Source organism: Microcaecilia unicolor, chromosome 10 (assembly GCF_901765095.1).
Source record: "Microcaecilia unicolor chromosome 10, aMicUni1.1, whole genome shotgun sequence".
NCBI classification, from domain to species: domain Eukaryota; kingdom Metazoa; phylum Chordata; class Amphibia; order Gymnophiona; family Siphonopidae; genus Microcaecilia; species Microcaecilia unicolor.
In genome coordinates, this window is record NC_044040.1 from 124,496,069 (window position 1) to 124,512,384 (window position 16,316).

General features: G+C 47.5%; 1 protein-coding gene across 1 annotated transcript in view; it reads right to left on the bottom strand.

Moving 5' to 3' along the window:
* The window catches only part of YEATS2 (YEATS domain containing 2), a 1,439,149-nt gene that overhangs the window by 384,713 nt on the left and 1,038,120 nt on the right, over nt 1-16,316 (bottom strand). The window contains 1 exon segment of the mRNA XM_030217135.1: nt 12,122-12,298. Coding sequence (XP_030072995.1) covers nt 12,122-12,298 — 177 coding nt within the window.

A 16,316-nucleotide genomic window follows, 5' to 3' on the forward strand; every position in this document is an offset into this window, starting at 1 on the left:
TATCTTCAAATGTGATATATATCATTCAATGTAACAAGTGTGAAGAAGGGTTCTATATTGGAGAAACAAGCAAGATGCTAAAAATGAGATTTAATCTACATAGATATATGAAAAATGCCAATGCAAACCAGGATGTCACCTCTCTGGGACAGCACTTTACAAAACCAGAACACTGCATCAATGATTTTATGGTGAGAATACTAAAAGGAAACGTTACGACAATCCAAGAATGTAAGACCTTTGAAGTCAAAATGATGAAATATTTTGACACCCACCAGACAGGACTTAAAGGTCTGTGTTATCTAGCACATTATAAACAATAAAATTCTATTGCTTTGTCACCCTCTTATCTACCATCCATTTCTCCCTGTCTCTCATCCACCCAGCTCCCACTTTTCTCATCTAACCCACCCCACCCTCTTCCTCTGAGACTGTCATTGAAAATGCCCTTGTGTTTCACTTATATATACTGGTGTTTGCAACATTTGCTTATTTCTGATATGAAGAAGGGTTACCTTTGAAAGCTAATCAAAAAATGCATTTAGTCCAATAAAATAGGTATAATCTTATTTTCTTTTCTCTGTTTTGTTTTATTTCTATTTATTACCTTTAAAAGTGTACTAACATGGCTACCAAATCACTTTACTCCAATTATTTATAAAGGTGATAATTCATGAGAAAGCAGTTCCCTTCTCATGTTCCAATTCCACCATGTGCTAATCTGTGGCCACTGTATCATAAAAGATGGGAACACAATTTGATATCACAATCAGCATAACTGGATATAACAAAGTAAAGCGTGCTTGGAGTTTATGCAAATGGCCACATAAAGAATGGAAGTTATTCCTGTGGATTTGGTTCTCAAGATCATCCAGTTTCTCCTCCAGTATAGTCACTGACTCCTCCTGCATCGAGGCCTCGACATACCCCACATGCTGATGAACTGATTGTATGTATCTCCCTTGTCAATGTAATAAAGCGATTACCCATTCCATCCAATTTATCAATAATCTGTTTTTAATTGCTTTCTCTTAGCATGCTCCATGGCCATTCGGACTTCCGCAGCTATCTCAGCTGCCCATTCAGAGCCCGCCGTAGGGGATGGCGGTACGCTCCTGTCCGCCATTTTCAAGTCTCCCCCATGGTTCTTCTCTTTCTCCATCCTGAGTACTCTGGACACCATTCAAGCTGGTCCACACACAGATCTCAAAGTGGTGACATCCAAACTCAATACCACACTAATAGTACATAAGTACGTAAGTATTGCCACACTGGGATAGACCAAAGGTCCATCAAGCCCAGCATCCTGTTTCCAACAGTGGCCAATCTAGGTTACAAATATCTGGCAAGATCCCCCCAAAAGTACAAAACATTTTATGCTGCTTATCCCAGAAATATTTTCCCCAAGTCCAATTTAATAACAGTCTATCTATGGACTTTTCTTTTAGGAAGCCGTCCAAACCTTTTTTAAACTCTGCTAAGCTGCCTTTACCACATTTTCTGGCAACGAATTCCAAAGTTGAATTACACGTTGAGTGAAGAAAAATGTTCTCAGATTTGTTTTCAATTTACTACTTTGTAGCTTCATCGCATGCCCCCTAGTCCTAGTATTTTTGGAAAGCGTAAACAGACACTTCACATCTACCCTTTCCACTCCACTCCTTATTTTATAGACTTCTATCATATCTCCCCTCAGCTTTTTCTCCAAGCTAAAGAGTCCCTGTCGCTTTAGCCTTTCCTCATAGGGAAGTCGTCCCATCCCCTTTATCATTTTCGTCGCCCTTCTCTGCACCTTTTCTAATTCCACTATACCTTTTTTGAGATGCGGTGACCAGAATTGAACACAATATTCGAGGTTGCACCATGGACCAATACAAAGGCATTATAACATCCTCATTTTGTTTTCCATTCCTTTCCTAATAATACCTAATATTCTATTTGCTTTCTTAGCCGCCACAGCACACTGAGCAGAAGGTTTCAACATATTATTATTATTATTAGCATTTGTATAGCGCTACCAGATGCATGCAGAGCTGAACACCTGATACAAAGAGACAGTCCCTGCTCAAAAAAGCTTACAATCTAAATAATACAGACAGACAAGACAGTTACAGGTGAGGGAAGTAATGGGTGAGAAGGGAGGAAGGGACAAGGGGAGGGCAATTGTGGCTTGGAGCCAAAAGCAGCAGTGAAAAGGTGGGTTTTCAGCATAGATTTGAAAACAGGTAGAGATGGAGCTAGATGTATAGGTCCAGGAAGTCTATTCCAGGCATAAGGTGCCGCGAGAGAAAAGGAGCAAAGCCTGGAGTAGCAGTGGAGGAGAAGGAGGGCGTAGCTATAATTTGGGTTCCTCTTTCCCACATGCATCACTTTGCACTTGCTCACATTAAATGTCATCTGCCTTTTACTACTACTACTATTTAACATTTCTAAAGGGCTACCAGGGTTGCGCAGCGCTGTACAATTAACAAAGAAGGACAGTCCCTGCTCAAAGGAGCTTACAATCTAAAGGACAAAAAGTGCAGTCAATCAAGATTGAGGCAGTCTAGATTTCCTGGATAGAGGTACAATGGTTAGGTGCCGAAAGCGACATTGAAGAGGTGGGCTTTGAGCAAGGATTTGAAGATGGGTAGGGAGGGGGCTTGGCGTATGGACTCAGGGAGTTTATTCCAAGCATAGGGTGAGGCGAGGCAGAAAGGGCGGAGTCTGGGGTTGGCGGTGGTGGAGAAGGGTACTGAGAGGAGGGATTTGTCCTATGAGCGGAGGTTGAGGGTAGAGAGGTAGTAAGGGGCTGCAGATTGAGTGCATTTGTAGGTTAGTAGGAGAAGCTTGAACTGTATGTGGTACCTGATCGGAAGCCAGTGAAGTGACTTGAGGAGAGGGGTGATATGAGCATATCGGTCTAGGCGGAAGATAAGACGCGCAGCAAAGTTCTGAACGGATTGAAGGGGGGATAGATGGTTAAATGGGAGGCCAGTGAGGAGTAGGTTGCAGTAGTCAAGGCAAGAGGTAATGAGAGAGTGGATGAGAGTTCGGGTGGTGTGCTAAGAGGAAAGGGTGAATTTTGCTGATGTTATAGAGAAAGAAGCGACAGGTCTTAGCTGTCTGCTGGATATGGGCAGAGAAGGAGAGGGAGGAGTTGAAGATGACTCCGAGGTTGTGGGCAGATGAGACGGGGAGGATGAGGGTGTTATCAACTGAAATAGAGAGTGGAGGGAGAGGAGAAGTGGGTTTGGGTGGAAAGACAATGAGCTCGGTCTTGGCGATGTTCAGTTTCAGGTGGCGGTTGGACATCCAGGCAGCAATGTCGGATAAGCAGGCCGATACTTTGGCCTGGGTTTCCGCAATGGTCTGGTGTGGAGAGATAAAGCTGGGTGTCATCAGCATAAAGATGATATTGGAAACCATGAGATGAGATCAGCGAGCCCAGGGAAGAGGTGTAGATTAAAAAAAGAAGGGGTCCAAGGACAGATCCCTGAGGAACTCCAACAGAGAGCGGGATGGGGGTCGAGGAAGATCCATGAGAATGTACTCTGAAGGTACGGTGGGAGAGATAAGAGGAGAACCAGGAGAGGACAGAGCCCTGGAACCCAAATGAGGATAGTGTAGCAAGAAGTAAATTATAATTCACAGTGTCAAAAGCAGCAGATAGGTCGAGGAGGATGAGGATGGAGTAGTGACCTTTGGATTTGGCAAGGAACAGGTCATTACAGACTTTAGTGAATGCCGTTTCTGTCAAGTGTAGAGGGCGAAAACCGGATTGAAGCGGATCGAGGATGGCATGAGAGAGACAATCAAGGCAGCGGGTGTGAACGGCGCGTTCCAGTATCTTGGAGAGGAAGGGTAGGAGGGAGATGGGGCGGTAGTTGGAAGGGCAGGTAGGGTCTAGTGATGTTTTTTTGAAGAGTGGTGTGACTACAGCATGCTTGAAGGAGTCAGGGACAGTTGCAGTGGAGAGAGAGAGAGGTTGAGGATATGACAGATAGGGGGGTGAGAGTAGGAGAGATGGTGTTTAGTAAGTTAGTGGGGATGGGATCAGAGGAACAGGCGGTGCATTTCGAGGAGGAAAGAAGGTGGGTGGTTTCCTCCTCGGTGATATCAGGAAAAGAGGAGAAGGAGGCCTGGGTTGGTTGGTTGAGGGAGTGGGTTAAGGGGTGAAGAGGAAGAGGTGGCTTGGTAGTGAATTCGAGGTTGATCTTCTGCACCTTGTCGCGGAAGTAGTCAGCTAGTGATTGAGGAGAGAGTGAGGGGGGTGGGGGGGGTGGGAGCGGAGGGCACTTTGAGGAAGGAGTTAAGTGTGGCGAAGAGACGAGGGTTAGAGCCGAGAGAATTAGTCAATTGGGTGTAATAGTCCTGTTTGGGAAGGAATAGGGAGGACTGGAAGGAGGATAGCATGAATTTGTAATGAATGAAGTTGCTATGGGTGCAAGATTTCCTCCAGAGGCGTTCAGCAGATCAGGCGCAGGAGCGAAGGTATCGGATGCAAGGGGTCAGCCAGGGCTGGGGATTAGTACGCCTTGTGGGAAGGGAGATGGATGGTGCAAGGGTGTCCAGAGCAGAGGAGAGAGTGGCACTGTAAGTAGAGACAGCCTTATCGACAGACTTGGAGGACATGATGGACGGGAGGAGATTAGAGATACTAGAGGATAAGGTGAGAGGGTCGACAGCCTGGAGATTCCTGAAAGTAGTGGTTAGTGTTGGGCGGGACTGAGGGACACCCAGTCTCCCAGTCTCGTAAGGTCCTCTTGTAATTTTATGTTTAAATCTGTTTATTGACATAACATACAGAATAGAATGCTTTCATCATCTTTCAGTCAATAACAGCACATCAATAACAGAACTAATACAACAGACAACTGTCGGTGTTTCTTCCGACGTCAAATAGTTTTCGGTTTTCTCCCCAGACAACCCCCCCCCCCTTCCCTCCCCACCCCCGCAAGAAACATTTATCCATACTATTACAACATGGGATATAGACACTGTTAAACTTACATATGATTAATTTACCCTACAAGCCCCTATGCCTTGTCTTCCCACCCTTCCCTCCCTCCCCCTCCCCCCAAGCCACCAATGATAAATAAGACAAAGAAAGAGGAAAAAAAAAAAAAAAAAACCTTCAAAGGCGATTCAAAATGAAACTGCGAGCCTTGGCTGACAGAGTTTGAATATACTGCTCCCAAATCTTCAGAAACTCTTTCCGTCTTCTAGGAGAGCATCCCACCAACCTACGTTCCTGCATCATCAGCTCATGTATACGGTTCCTCCAGTGCCAATAGTCCGGCGGTTCCTCCTGCATCCACGCCTCCATAATAAGCTTTTTCCCTATAATTCCCGCCTTTCGAATGAACTGCCGAGCCCCCCCTTTATGCTGCCCAAAGACTTCATGTCTATCAAGCAGAAATCCCTCTGGGGAAGAGAGAACACCTCCCTGTAACACTGATTCCAAATATTTGATTATATTCCCCCAATAACATCTTATTTTTGGGCACTCCCAGAGCGAGTGAAACCATGTGCTCTCTCCCAGTCCACATTTCGCACAAGTCGGATCTTGGACACCCCCAAATCGGAACACCTGACATTTGGTCATGTATGCTCTATATGTGATTCTGAATTGACATTCCCGCAATGTCGCATTACCTGACAGCGTGGGAATTCGTGCAATTAATTTCTAAAAATCAAGGCTCAAATTAGGTCGTTGCAAATCTTGGGCCCAACGTTTCAGTATGTTCCCTGTGTCCCTCCCCCCACTTTGTTCCCCCAATGCTCTCTGGAGGCCTGAAACTGAGAGGTGCTTCCCAGGTACTGATCGAAAAAAGGCTCTGAGGCGCCGTCCATGTCCACCCCCCCAACTTCCCAGGCTCCAGTGATCTAACATAATGTGCAAGTTGGCAATGCGCAAACATGGAACTATTCTCTATTCCTACCCCCAAGGCCCCCAACTCCAGCATCTGGCCTCTAGATCCCAAAACATGTTCTAGTCTTGTGATTCCCATTGCAGCCCACCTACGGAACACTATATTTTCCATCCCTGGTTTGAAACTCTGATTGCCCTGAATGGGTAACAGGTCAGAAATATCCGCTGCCAGACCCCAACTTTGAACTAAGTCCCGCCACGCCTCTCTCAATGGACTCAACAGTACACTGCTCCCCATCGGACTCGGTAACACTTTCTTTGGACACTGTAACAGGTAGTATAAATGGTATGGTTTAAAATACTCCTGTTCTAACCTTCGGTGCGTGAAGTCTTGCCTGTCCATGAACCAGTCCCCTAAGTGCCTTAGTAAGCAGGCTTGGTTATAGCGACGTATATCTGGAAGTCCCATCCCCCCCTCTCTCCAGGGCCCCATCAGCAACTTTAACGGCAGTTTAGGCTTTGAAGCACTCCATATGAATTTCCTTATCCCCCTATTTATCAGATTTAAATCTTTGCCCCTCAACCGCAGTGGGAGGGTCTGCAGCAGGTAAAGCCACCGCGGGAATTCCACCATCTTATACAGATGTACCCTCCCATGCAAGTTAAGTGGCAAGACCTTCCATGTTTTTAATTGCTCTTTCTGTGCCTCTAATCTTCTACTGATATTTAACTGGTAAACTGCTGTGGTACGCATGGGGATCTGCACCCCCAAATATTTAAGAGATTCTGAAGCCCACTTCAGAGGGAACGCCTGCCCCCACAAGCCCCTCACCCGTGGACTTCCCGTTAAAGCCTGGGATTTAGAGTAATTGATTTTTAGACCTGCAAAGTCTCCGTATTCCTGAAACAGCTCTAGCAGCGCATCCAAAGATTGTTTAGGTTGAGTAATATGCACTAAGATGTCATCCGCAAAAGCGGAGACTCTGAATGAGAAAGACCCCCAGGTTATGCCCCCAATTTCTGGATGCATCTCAATTTCCCTAATCAGCGGGTCTAAAGCCAGTACAAACAGCAGGGGAGACAGAGGGCACCCCTGCCGCGTGCCACGGCGTATGGGAAACAAGCCCGACTGTTCCCCATTTATCCACATAAAGGCCTGTGGGTTCCTGTATAACGCCCCCACCGCTCTCCTAAAGAAACCCTCTATCCCCATCTGCTTCATCACGGCAAACATAAAACTCCAGACTACTCTATCAAATGCCTTCTCGGCATCGAAGCTGACCAGCAGTGAAGGCTCTGCTCTCCTCTCTACAGTCTCTAATGATGCTAGGAGTGCTCTAATGTTTTTTGTTACTGACCTTCCTTTCACAAATCCCACCTGCGGGGTTGCTATCAATGTGGGGAGCACCCTTGCTAATCGATTTGCCAGGATCTTCGCATATAACTTTATGTCACAATTAAGTAGTGAAATCGGCCTATAAGACTCAACACTTAACTCCTCTTTCCCAGGTTTTAATAGCACTATCACCTTCGCCAAATTCAACGCATCTGGCATTTCTCCTGTGGTAGCCATATTATTATATAGCCTCAGCAGTGGAGGTATAACTTGCTCCTGTAACAAGTTATAAAACGCCATACTGAACCCATCTGGCCCTGGAGCTTTATGTAATTGACTCTGCTGCATTGCCACCAGTAATTCCCCCTCCTCTATTTGGCTATTAAGTGCTTCCCTCTGCGCCTCCGTTACCCTTGGCAGAACCTGATTCCTCAGATAGACCTCACTATCCTCCATAACCTCCACCGGATCCTTATACAGGTCTTCAAAATAGTCCCGAAAGCGCTCCAATATATGTGATGTTTCCCGGAGGAGCCTGCCCCCTCGATCCCTAATTTGTAAGATCTTCACCGAGCTTCTAGTTCCCTGAATTAACCTCCCCATCAAGGCTCCCGCTTTATTCCCATACATAAAGAGTTGGTGTTTATAAAACATGTGTGATTTCTGTGCCCTCTGATGAAGAAGCTCATTTAATTGTCTCTGGGTTGTTAACAATTCCTTTTTGTTTTCTGCCGAAATTACCTTCCCAAAACGCTTCCTCTGTTTACAGACTTCTTTCTCAAGGCGAAGAATTTCCTTATCCCTAACCTTGCGTGCTCAAGCTCTATATGCAATGACCTCCCCCCTCATTACTGCTTTTGCTGTTTCCCAGTATAGACTTGCTTGTTCTATATGAGCACTATTGTTAGTTGCAAAGTCCAGCCATTTTTCACTCATGTGTGCCTTAAAGTTCGGATCATGATAAAGATCCACCGGGAATCTCCAGCCGCCCCCCCTTCTCCCCTCTCCCTGCAGTTGGATCTGCACCCAAATTATGGAGTGGTCTGAGATTTCGCACACATCTATCTCCGCCGCGGGAACCTTGGGAAACAGTTCTTGTGATATTAGAAAATAATCTATGCGCGACTGCGAGAGATGTGCCCTTGATACATGCGTATAATCCCTTTGTGTTGGGTGAAGCACCCTCCACACATCAATCAGATTTAAAGTATCACTAAGGAAGGCCAGCCCCCCCCGGGAATGACCCCCGCTTTGTCCTGAGGGGCTGCTCTTGTCCACACTGGGATCATATACCATATTGAAATCCCCTCCTAGTATGATGTTACCCCCTTGGTAGGGGCTCAGCAGTTCAATCAGCGAGGCTATGAATTTGGGGTCATATACATTAGGCGCATATATGTTGCAGAAAATATAAGTATTTCTACCCCTCTCCACCTCCACCAACACAATCCTACCCTCTATACTTCTTTTAACTGTCTTTATGCCAACCTGTAGGCCCTTGCGGAACAGCATTAATACCCCCCCTTTTTTGCCCCACCGCCGGTGACCCCTCTGCTATTTCTACCCAGCCTTTCTTAAATTTATTATGTTCCACCGTCGTTAAATATGTTTCCTGCAGGAATGCCACATCCACCTGATGCCTCCGCAGGGCCTGTAATACTTTAGTGCGCTTTACAGGCGAGGAGATACCCCCCACATTCCAAGAGATTAACTTGAGAGCACCTTACTCTTCATTTTTGCAGTGATACTCCCCGATAAATGTGTTCCTAAATGTGGGATCCACTCCCCAGCCCCTGAATGGACCCCCTCTTTTCCAATGCTCAACCAGGCAATAACAAACAGAAAGAATAGAGAAAACAATAATAATAAAAACACAAACCCCCAAGAATCTAAACCCACAAGAACGCCCCCCCCATCTCCCTCCCTCCCCCAACCCCCCCCCCCATTTTCCTACAAATCGTTCTCACCAGAGAACCAGTCACGCCTCCGCTCCGCCCCTACCTAAACAGCGCCCACTTATGTCTTATACTTAGCAAACCCACACCCCAATGATTATAACTTCACTTAACATTAACAACAGTGATCTAGCTCTACAAGCTAACATTTTACTCCTTTTTTGAACAAACCCCCCACCTCTGATCACCCCTCTCAGACCTATATCCCACCCTGTGGTGAAGCTGAATACCTCTCCTTAGTGGACTTTAATTTAGTCTTTTATGTCCTTGTCCACTTCTGCATCTGAAAATTCAGGCATATGATGGTAATCAAATGATATCATATGCTAGCTCAATAAGGCTGATGCCCTTTCTGGTCTCCGTCTGTATTTCTCCTGCCGCTGTCCTTCTCAGGTTTGCTGCGGACTGCCTGCCCTTGTTCCCGTCTGTCCCACCTCTGCGCTCCTGCCCATGCGGTTAACAAATTGTTGGGCTTCCTCACGCGATGTGAAGTAATGCTGTCTGCCTTCATGCATGATTCTTAATTTAGCAGGGAACATCAGGGCGAAGCGCACTTTCCTGTCGTACAACAGCTTGCAGATCTCCGTAAACTGCCTGCGCTGGGCTGCTACTGCGGCCGAAAAGTCTTGAAAGCATAAAATCGTGCGTGACTCATACTGCACCTTGCCCTTCAAGCGCCATTCTCGTAAGATTTCCTGCTTATGCTTGTAATTCAATATTTTGCATATTACCACTCTTGGATTTTCAGTCTCCTGCCTTGTTCGCCCCAGTCTGTGGGCCCTCTCAATTTGTAGGCCATTTTCCAGCCGTTTAAGGTTTAAAACTTTAGGGATCCATGACTCTAAAAAGTCCCTCAGGTCCACCTCACGAACCGCTTCTGGGAGACCAACCAGACGGAGGTTGTTTCTTCGCGACCTGTTCTCTAGGTCTTCAACTTTTGCACTCAGCTCATCCAATTTTTCCTGCATGGCTTTTTGGCGGTTTTCATATTGCATGCATTGATCCTCCATGTCCGATAGCCGCTGTTGAAATACCGCCAGATCCGCGTGCAGTCCTTCAAATTTGCCATCGAGCTGCTCTATTTGATCTGAAATTTTTTGTAATTTCTTGTCCACCGATGCTTCGAGGAGAGCAGAGACCTCCGCCGCCACTTCAGCAGCCCAAGCCGAACTCACCGATTCTCCCGCGGGGCCGGCCTCCGCCATCTTGCTGTCGCCCACGCGGCTCCGCGCTCCCTCTTTGCGGCTTGATTTTGTGGTCATATCCTGATTTTTCCCCTGTTCCCGAGCCAACCACTCTCGCTGGCGATCTTCCGCTACCGATTTCGGCTTTTGTGGGCTATTTTCGCTAGCTGCTATCAGCGCTGCAGGCCAGATGTTAAAACGGGGCCTCGGAGCTCTCGGATGCGGAGTCCTTCCTTCAGCCAAGCATCACGTGACGTCCCGGTCCTCTTGTAATTTTAAATAATCCTCCCGTGATTTATCTACTTTGAATAATTTTGTGTCTTCAGCAAATTTAATTACCTCTCTAATTACCCTCATCTCTAGGTCATTTATAAATATGTTAAAAAGCAGCGGCCCCAGCATAGACCCCTGGGGAACCCCACTAACTACCCTTCTCCATTGAGAATAATGACCATTTAACCCTACTCTCTGTTTTCTTTTAACCAGTTTTTAATCCACAATAGAACACTACCTCCTATCCCATGACTCTCCAATTTCCTCTGGAGTCTTTCATGAGGTACTTTTGTCAAATGCCTTCTGAAAATCCAGATACACAATATCAACCGGCTCCCCTTTATCCACATGTTTGTTCACCCCTTCAAAGAAATGTAGTAGATTGGTGAGACAAGATTTACTTCACTAAATCCATGTTGACTTTGTCTCATTAATCCATGCTGTTGAATATGCTCTGTAATTTTGTTCTTTATAATAGTCTCTACCATTTTGGCCAGCACCGATATAAGACTCACCGGTCTATAATTTCTTGGATCTCCCCTGGAACCTTTTTTTAAAAATCAGCGTTACATAGTGTGAATCACCCTTGCTTTCTGCAGTAACATGAGAGAATAAGACAACTGAGCCGGAGCCATAGACCCCACTCCCAGTATCAAAGTCAAAGCCCCACGGTGTGATAAGGCTTATTTGGCTTGAGTAGCCCATGGGGCCTGCAGCGTGCAGATTGTTACAAACAGACAAAACTCGTCTTTATCAAAAGTCCACTCCATTTATTCGGTTGCTCACTTGCCAGCTGCAGAGTTAACTGACCTTTTTCAGTCTCTCTCTCTCATTTCATTGCACTGTGACCACAGCCCGCTAGCTCATGTAGTGTTGTGACTTTAAAGTTATCCCTAAAAGAAGTTGCTGCCAACCGTGTGACCCCTCTCTTGGCTCCTCAACAACCTTTCTAATATCTCCAGAGCCTGGAATTCTGCAAAGAACGCTGGTGGGTAGCGAGTATTTTCACAGGAGGGGGATGAAGGAGCTCAAAGCATCATGGCCATCTTAGCCGGCAGCTCCACCGGAAGTCACATATATCACTTGTAAGCAGTATATATGGCTACCCTAGATCATCCATCTCTTTCTGCTTTCTTTCATAGCTCGTAATTCTTAACCGCTTAACTTTAAGCAGTTAAGAAGTACTAGCTCAGAAAGAACTTTCTTTCTTAAATCACAAAGAAAATCAGAAAATATATCAAGAACCAATATATCATGAACCAGAGAGAACTGGTAGACAGAAGATGACATTTCACAAACCACTTTCTTCTCTCAGTCTAACATATATTTTGTAAAATGGTAGCAAAGACTAATCAGTTACAGCCTAAAGGAAAGGAGTTTCCCCAAACAGTGCAGGAACTCCTGCTTGGAACTGCTTGGACTGTGTTAGAGCACTCTGACTGGGCTAAGCTAGACACAGGTGTTATGGATCACAAAATTACTGTATGAATTCCCATGTCATAAAGCTACTGCTTTTTACCTGTTGTGCGAGTCCATTTGCAGAAACCACTACAGTGGAAGTACTGCTGGTTGCAGTAATGAGTCCTCCAGTCACTCTCAGCATAGTGGGCCCAGCTTTGGTGAGCTGTGAGGCGGCAACTACAGACTTCTGTGCACCATCAGATACTTTCAGCACTGATGACTGTCCACCTGTTGTCTAGCAAAATAAATAAATAAATCCACTGTTAAAAGCATGGTAGACACTGAATGTTAAAAGAGAATGGAAAATTAGGTTCTTACCTTGATAGTTTTCTTTCCTTTAGTCACAGCAGATGAATCCATTAATTGATGGGCTGTATCTGCCTACCAGCAGGTGGAGATAGAGAACACTGAAAGCACATGGTGTTCCTGGACGCCCAGCCCCCTCTGCCTTCAGTATATGAAATTTCCAAAGCAGAGTGAATAAGAAAGGCAAAATAATATAAAAACTTTCCTCATAGAGAACAAATGCCCCTGAACCGGAGTAATAACCAAACAAAGGAGGGGCGTTATCAACCTCCTGCAATAAAAACAGCATGTTGTAACTCTGATAGCTTATCTTCAAGTACTCCTGATGAGGCACAATGTCCATATGCAACATCTGTACAAAAACTAAAGTCAGACAGGGAGGGATCATGGATTCATCTACTGTGACTAAAGGAAAGAAAATTATCAAGGTAAGAACCTAATTTTCCCTTCCTTGTCATCAACAGCAGATGAATCCGTTAACTGATAGGATGTACCAAAGCACTCCCTAAGTAGGGTGGGAACAGGCAACTCCGTGAGCAAGCACTTGTGCTCCAAAATGCGCATCCTGCCGTGCTGCCACATCCAGCTTGTAATGTCGCATGAAAGAAAGCTGAGAAGCCCAGGTAGCCGCACGACAGATCTTTTGAAGAGAACAGACACCCGTTTCAGCCCACGAAGAGGACATTACCCTCATAGAATGCGCTTTAAACACTTCAGGCGGTGACCGCCCTGAAAGCAGATAAGCAGAACAAATGAGATCCTTAAGCAAGCGGGCTATAGTGGCCTTAGACGCCGGAAACCCCCGTCGGGGACCTGCCAACAGAACAAACAAATGATCAGAATTCCTAAACTCATTTGACATCTGCAGATACTGCCAGAGAGCCCTGCGGACATCCAAAAGGCGCAATTGCCCAAAGGAGTCCGGAAACTCCTCCTTACAAAAAGAAATAAGAAAAATGGGCTGGTTCAGGTGAAAAGCTGAAACCACCTTAGGCAGAAAGGAAGGCACCTTTACCAGTTACCCTGGATTCCGAGAACTGTAGAAAAGGATCCCGACATTAAAGAGCCTGAAGCTCAGACATTCTTCTTGCCAACGTCATTGCCACTAAAAAAACTGTCTTGAGAGTCACATCCTTCTCAGAAGCCAGTTTAAGAGGCTCAAATGGAGATCGCTGGAGTGCCTTCAACATAAGCCCCAGGTTCCAAGCCGGACAGGGCGACCGCAAAGGAGGACGGAGACGAAGCGCTCCTCTGAGAAATTGGACAATATCCGGATGAGCAGCAAGGGACAAGCTCTCATCCGGAAGCAGGCCAACGCTGCTACTTGAACACAAAGGGAATTGTAGGCCAGGCCCTTTTGTAGCCCATCCTGCAAAAAGTCCAGCAAAAGCGAGACAATCGCCAGAACCGGCGAGATAGACTTTGGAGCACACCACGCCTCAAAAGCACGCCAGATCCGAGCATAAGTCGCAGAGGTAGACCGCGTGTGAGCCTGCAAGAGCGTGGCAATAACCTTATTAGAATAGTCCTTGTCCCTCAATTGCGCCCTCTCAAGAGCCAGGCTGTAAGACCAAAGTGGCAAGGATCTTCCATAGTCACCGGACCCTGAACTAACAAGTTCGGAATCCGAGGCAAAGGAAGAGGCGCATCCACCAGCATCCGCCGAAGATCCGCGTATCACTGACGCCTTGGCCAATCCGGGGCAATGAGAATCACCAATCCTCGGTGCAGGCGAATCCGAAGTAGTACTCGCCCTATTAAGGGCCAAGGAGGGAACACCCAGGAGGCCCAAGGGCCAAGGTTGAGCCAGGGCATCCAACCCCGACGAGCAAGGATCTCTCCTTCTGCTGAAAAAGCGAGAGACTTTGGTGTTTACGCTTGACGCCATGAGGTCCAAGCCTGGAGTCCCCCATTTGGCACAAATCTGAAGAAAAACTTTGCCTGCCAGTTCCCATTCCGCCGGGTCGATTTGATGTCTGCTGAGGAAATCGGCTTGTACGTTGCTCTGACCGGCTATGTGAGCTGCAGACAGCAGCTTTAGGTGGCGCTCGGCCCAGTCGCAGATCTGAGACGCCTCTGCAGCCAGGGCCCTGCACTGAGTGCCGCCCTGACGATTGATGTAGGCCACTGCTGTCGTGTTGTCCGACAGAACTCGGACAGGAAGACCCTCCAGCGTCCTGTGAAAGGCCAGAAGAGCCTGGAATATCGCTTTCAGTTCCAAGCGACTGATGGACCATCCCACTTCCGCCGTGGACTACAGACCCTGAGCATAGCGTGCCCGGCAATGAGCTCCCCAGCCCAAAAGGCTGGCATCTGTTATCACCAGACACCAAAACGAAAGAGCCAGTGGAATCCCCTGCTGCAGCATGCTGTTGGAAAGCCATCAATCCATACTGCACTGGGCCGCCGGAAGCCACCAAAGTCTGTGTTGGTATTCCTGGGAAATCGGAGACCATTGCTGAAGCAGAGCAAGCTGCAGCGGTCCCATGTGAGCTCTCGATCAGGGAACCACCTCTATGGTGGCTGTCATCGATCTCAGGAGCTGAACAAAGTCCCAAGCTCGAGGGTGAGGCATCCGCAGGAGCAGGCGGACCTGATTCTGGAGCTTGAGGTGCCTGTTATCGGGAAGAAAAACGAACCCCGAAGCAGTGTTGAACCAGACCCCCAAATACTTGAGAGACTGAGAGGGGGGTCAGGTGACTTTTGGGCATATTGACTACCCAGCCCAGAGTCTGAAGAACTGTAACAACTCTGGCTGTGGTAAGTCGGCTTTCGTCGCCGAATCCGCTCTGATGAGCCAGAGTCGAGATAAGGGTGAACTCTGATACCCTCTCGCCTGAGAAAGGCAGCCACCACTACCATCACCTTGGAAAAAGTCCGAGGGGCAGTTGCCAGGCCGAAAGGCAAGGCGCGAAACTGGAAATGTTGGCTCAATACCGCAAACCGGAGAAACCGCTGATGCGGCAGCCAGATGGGAATCTGCAAATATGCCTCCTTGAGGTCCAGAGACGTGAAAAATTCTCCTGGCTGTCCCGCTGCAATGAAGGAGCGCAGGGTTTCCATGTGGAAGTGTCGCACTCCTAAGGCCTTGTTGACTCTGCGCAAGTCGAGGATAGGTCTGAACGACCCGCCTTTTCGAGGCACCACAAAATAGATGGAGTAGCGACCGCAGCTGCGTTTGGCGGGAGGAACCGTAACCACCGCTCTGAGCTTCAGCAATACCTGCAAGGTACCGCCGCCCGCTTGATGGCAGTGCCGCATCGGGACTCCAAAAACGCGTCTCCCACCAGGGCAGCGAATTCTAGTCAGTAACCTTCTCTGATCAGGTCCAGGACCCACTGATCCAAGTAATGTTGGTCCACTCCTCGAGAAAGAGGGAGACAACCCCCTACTGCGGGAACCGACGAGTGGACCGGCGCCCCATCATTGTGGAGGACGCCCCTGAATGCCTGGGCATTGCCCAGACGCCGCAGCGTGTTTGTCCGAACGAAAGGAGTTCCTCTGCTGGAAATGGGTACGTTGACCAAACCCCGCAGAGTGCCCTGGGCAAAACCTGTAAGCTTCGCGAAAACGTGGCATGGAAGAGGAGGGAAAAGAAGGACTTTTGGAAGAAGGCCTCGACCTATTCTCAGGCAACCGTTAGGACTTAGAGTCCCCTAGGTCCTTAATAATCTTCTCCAAATCCTCCCCAAATAAAAGAAGGCCCCGAAAGGGTAACCTCACCAGCCTTTGCTTAGAGGCCATGTCAGCCGCCCAATGCCAGAGTCAAAGAAGGCGGCGGGCAGCAACCGCCACCGACATCTACTTAGCTGAAGCTCTAACCAGATCATAAAGGGCATCAGCCAAAAAAGACAGGGCAAACTCCATACACGGGCCGACCTCAGAGAGGGGACCCGCTCCATCGGCGGGCTGCTCAACCACCTGCTGCAACCAGGAAAGGCAGGCCC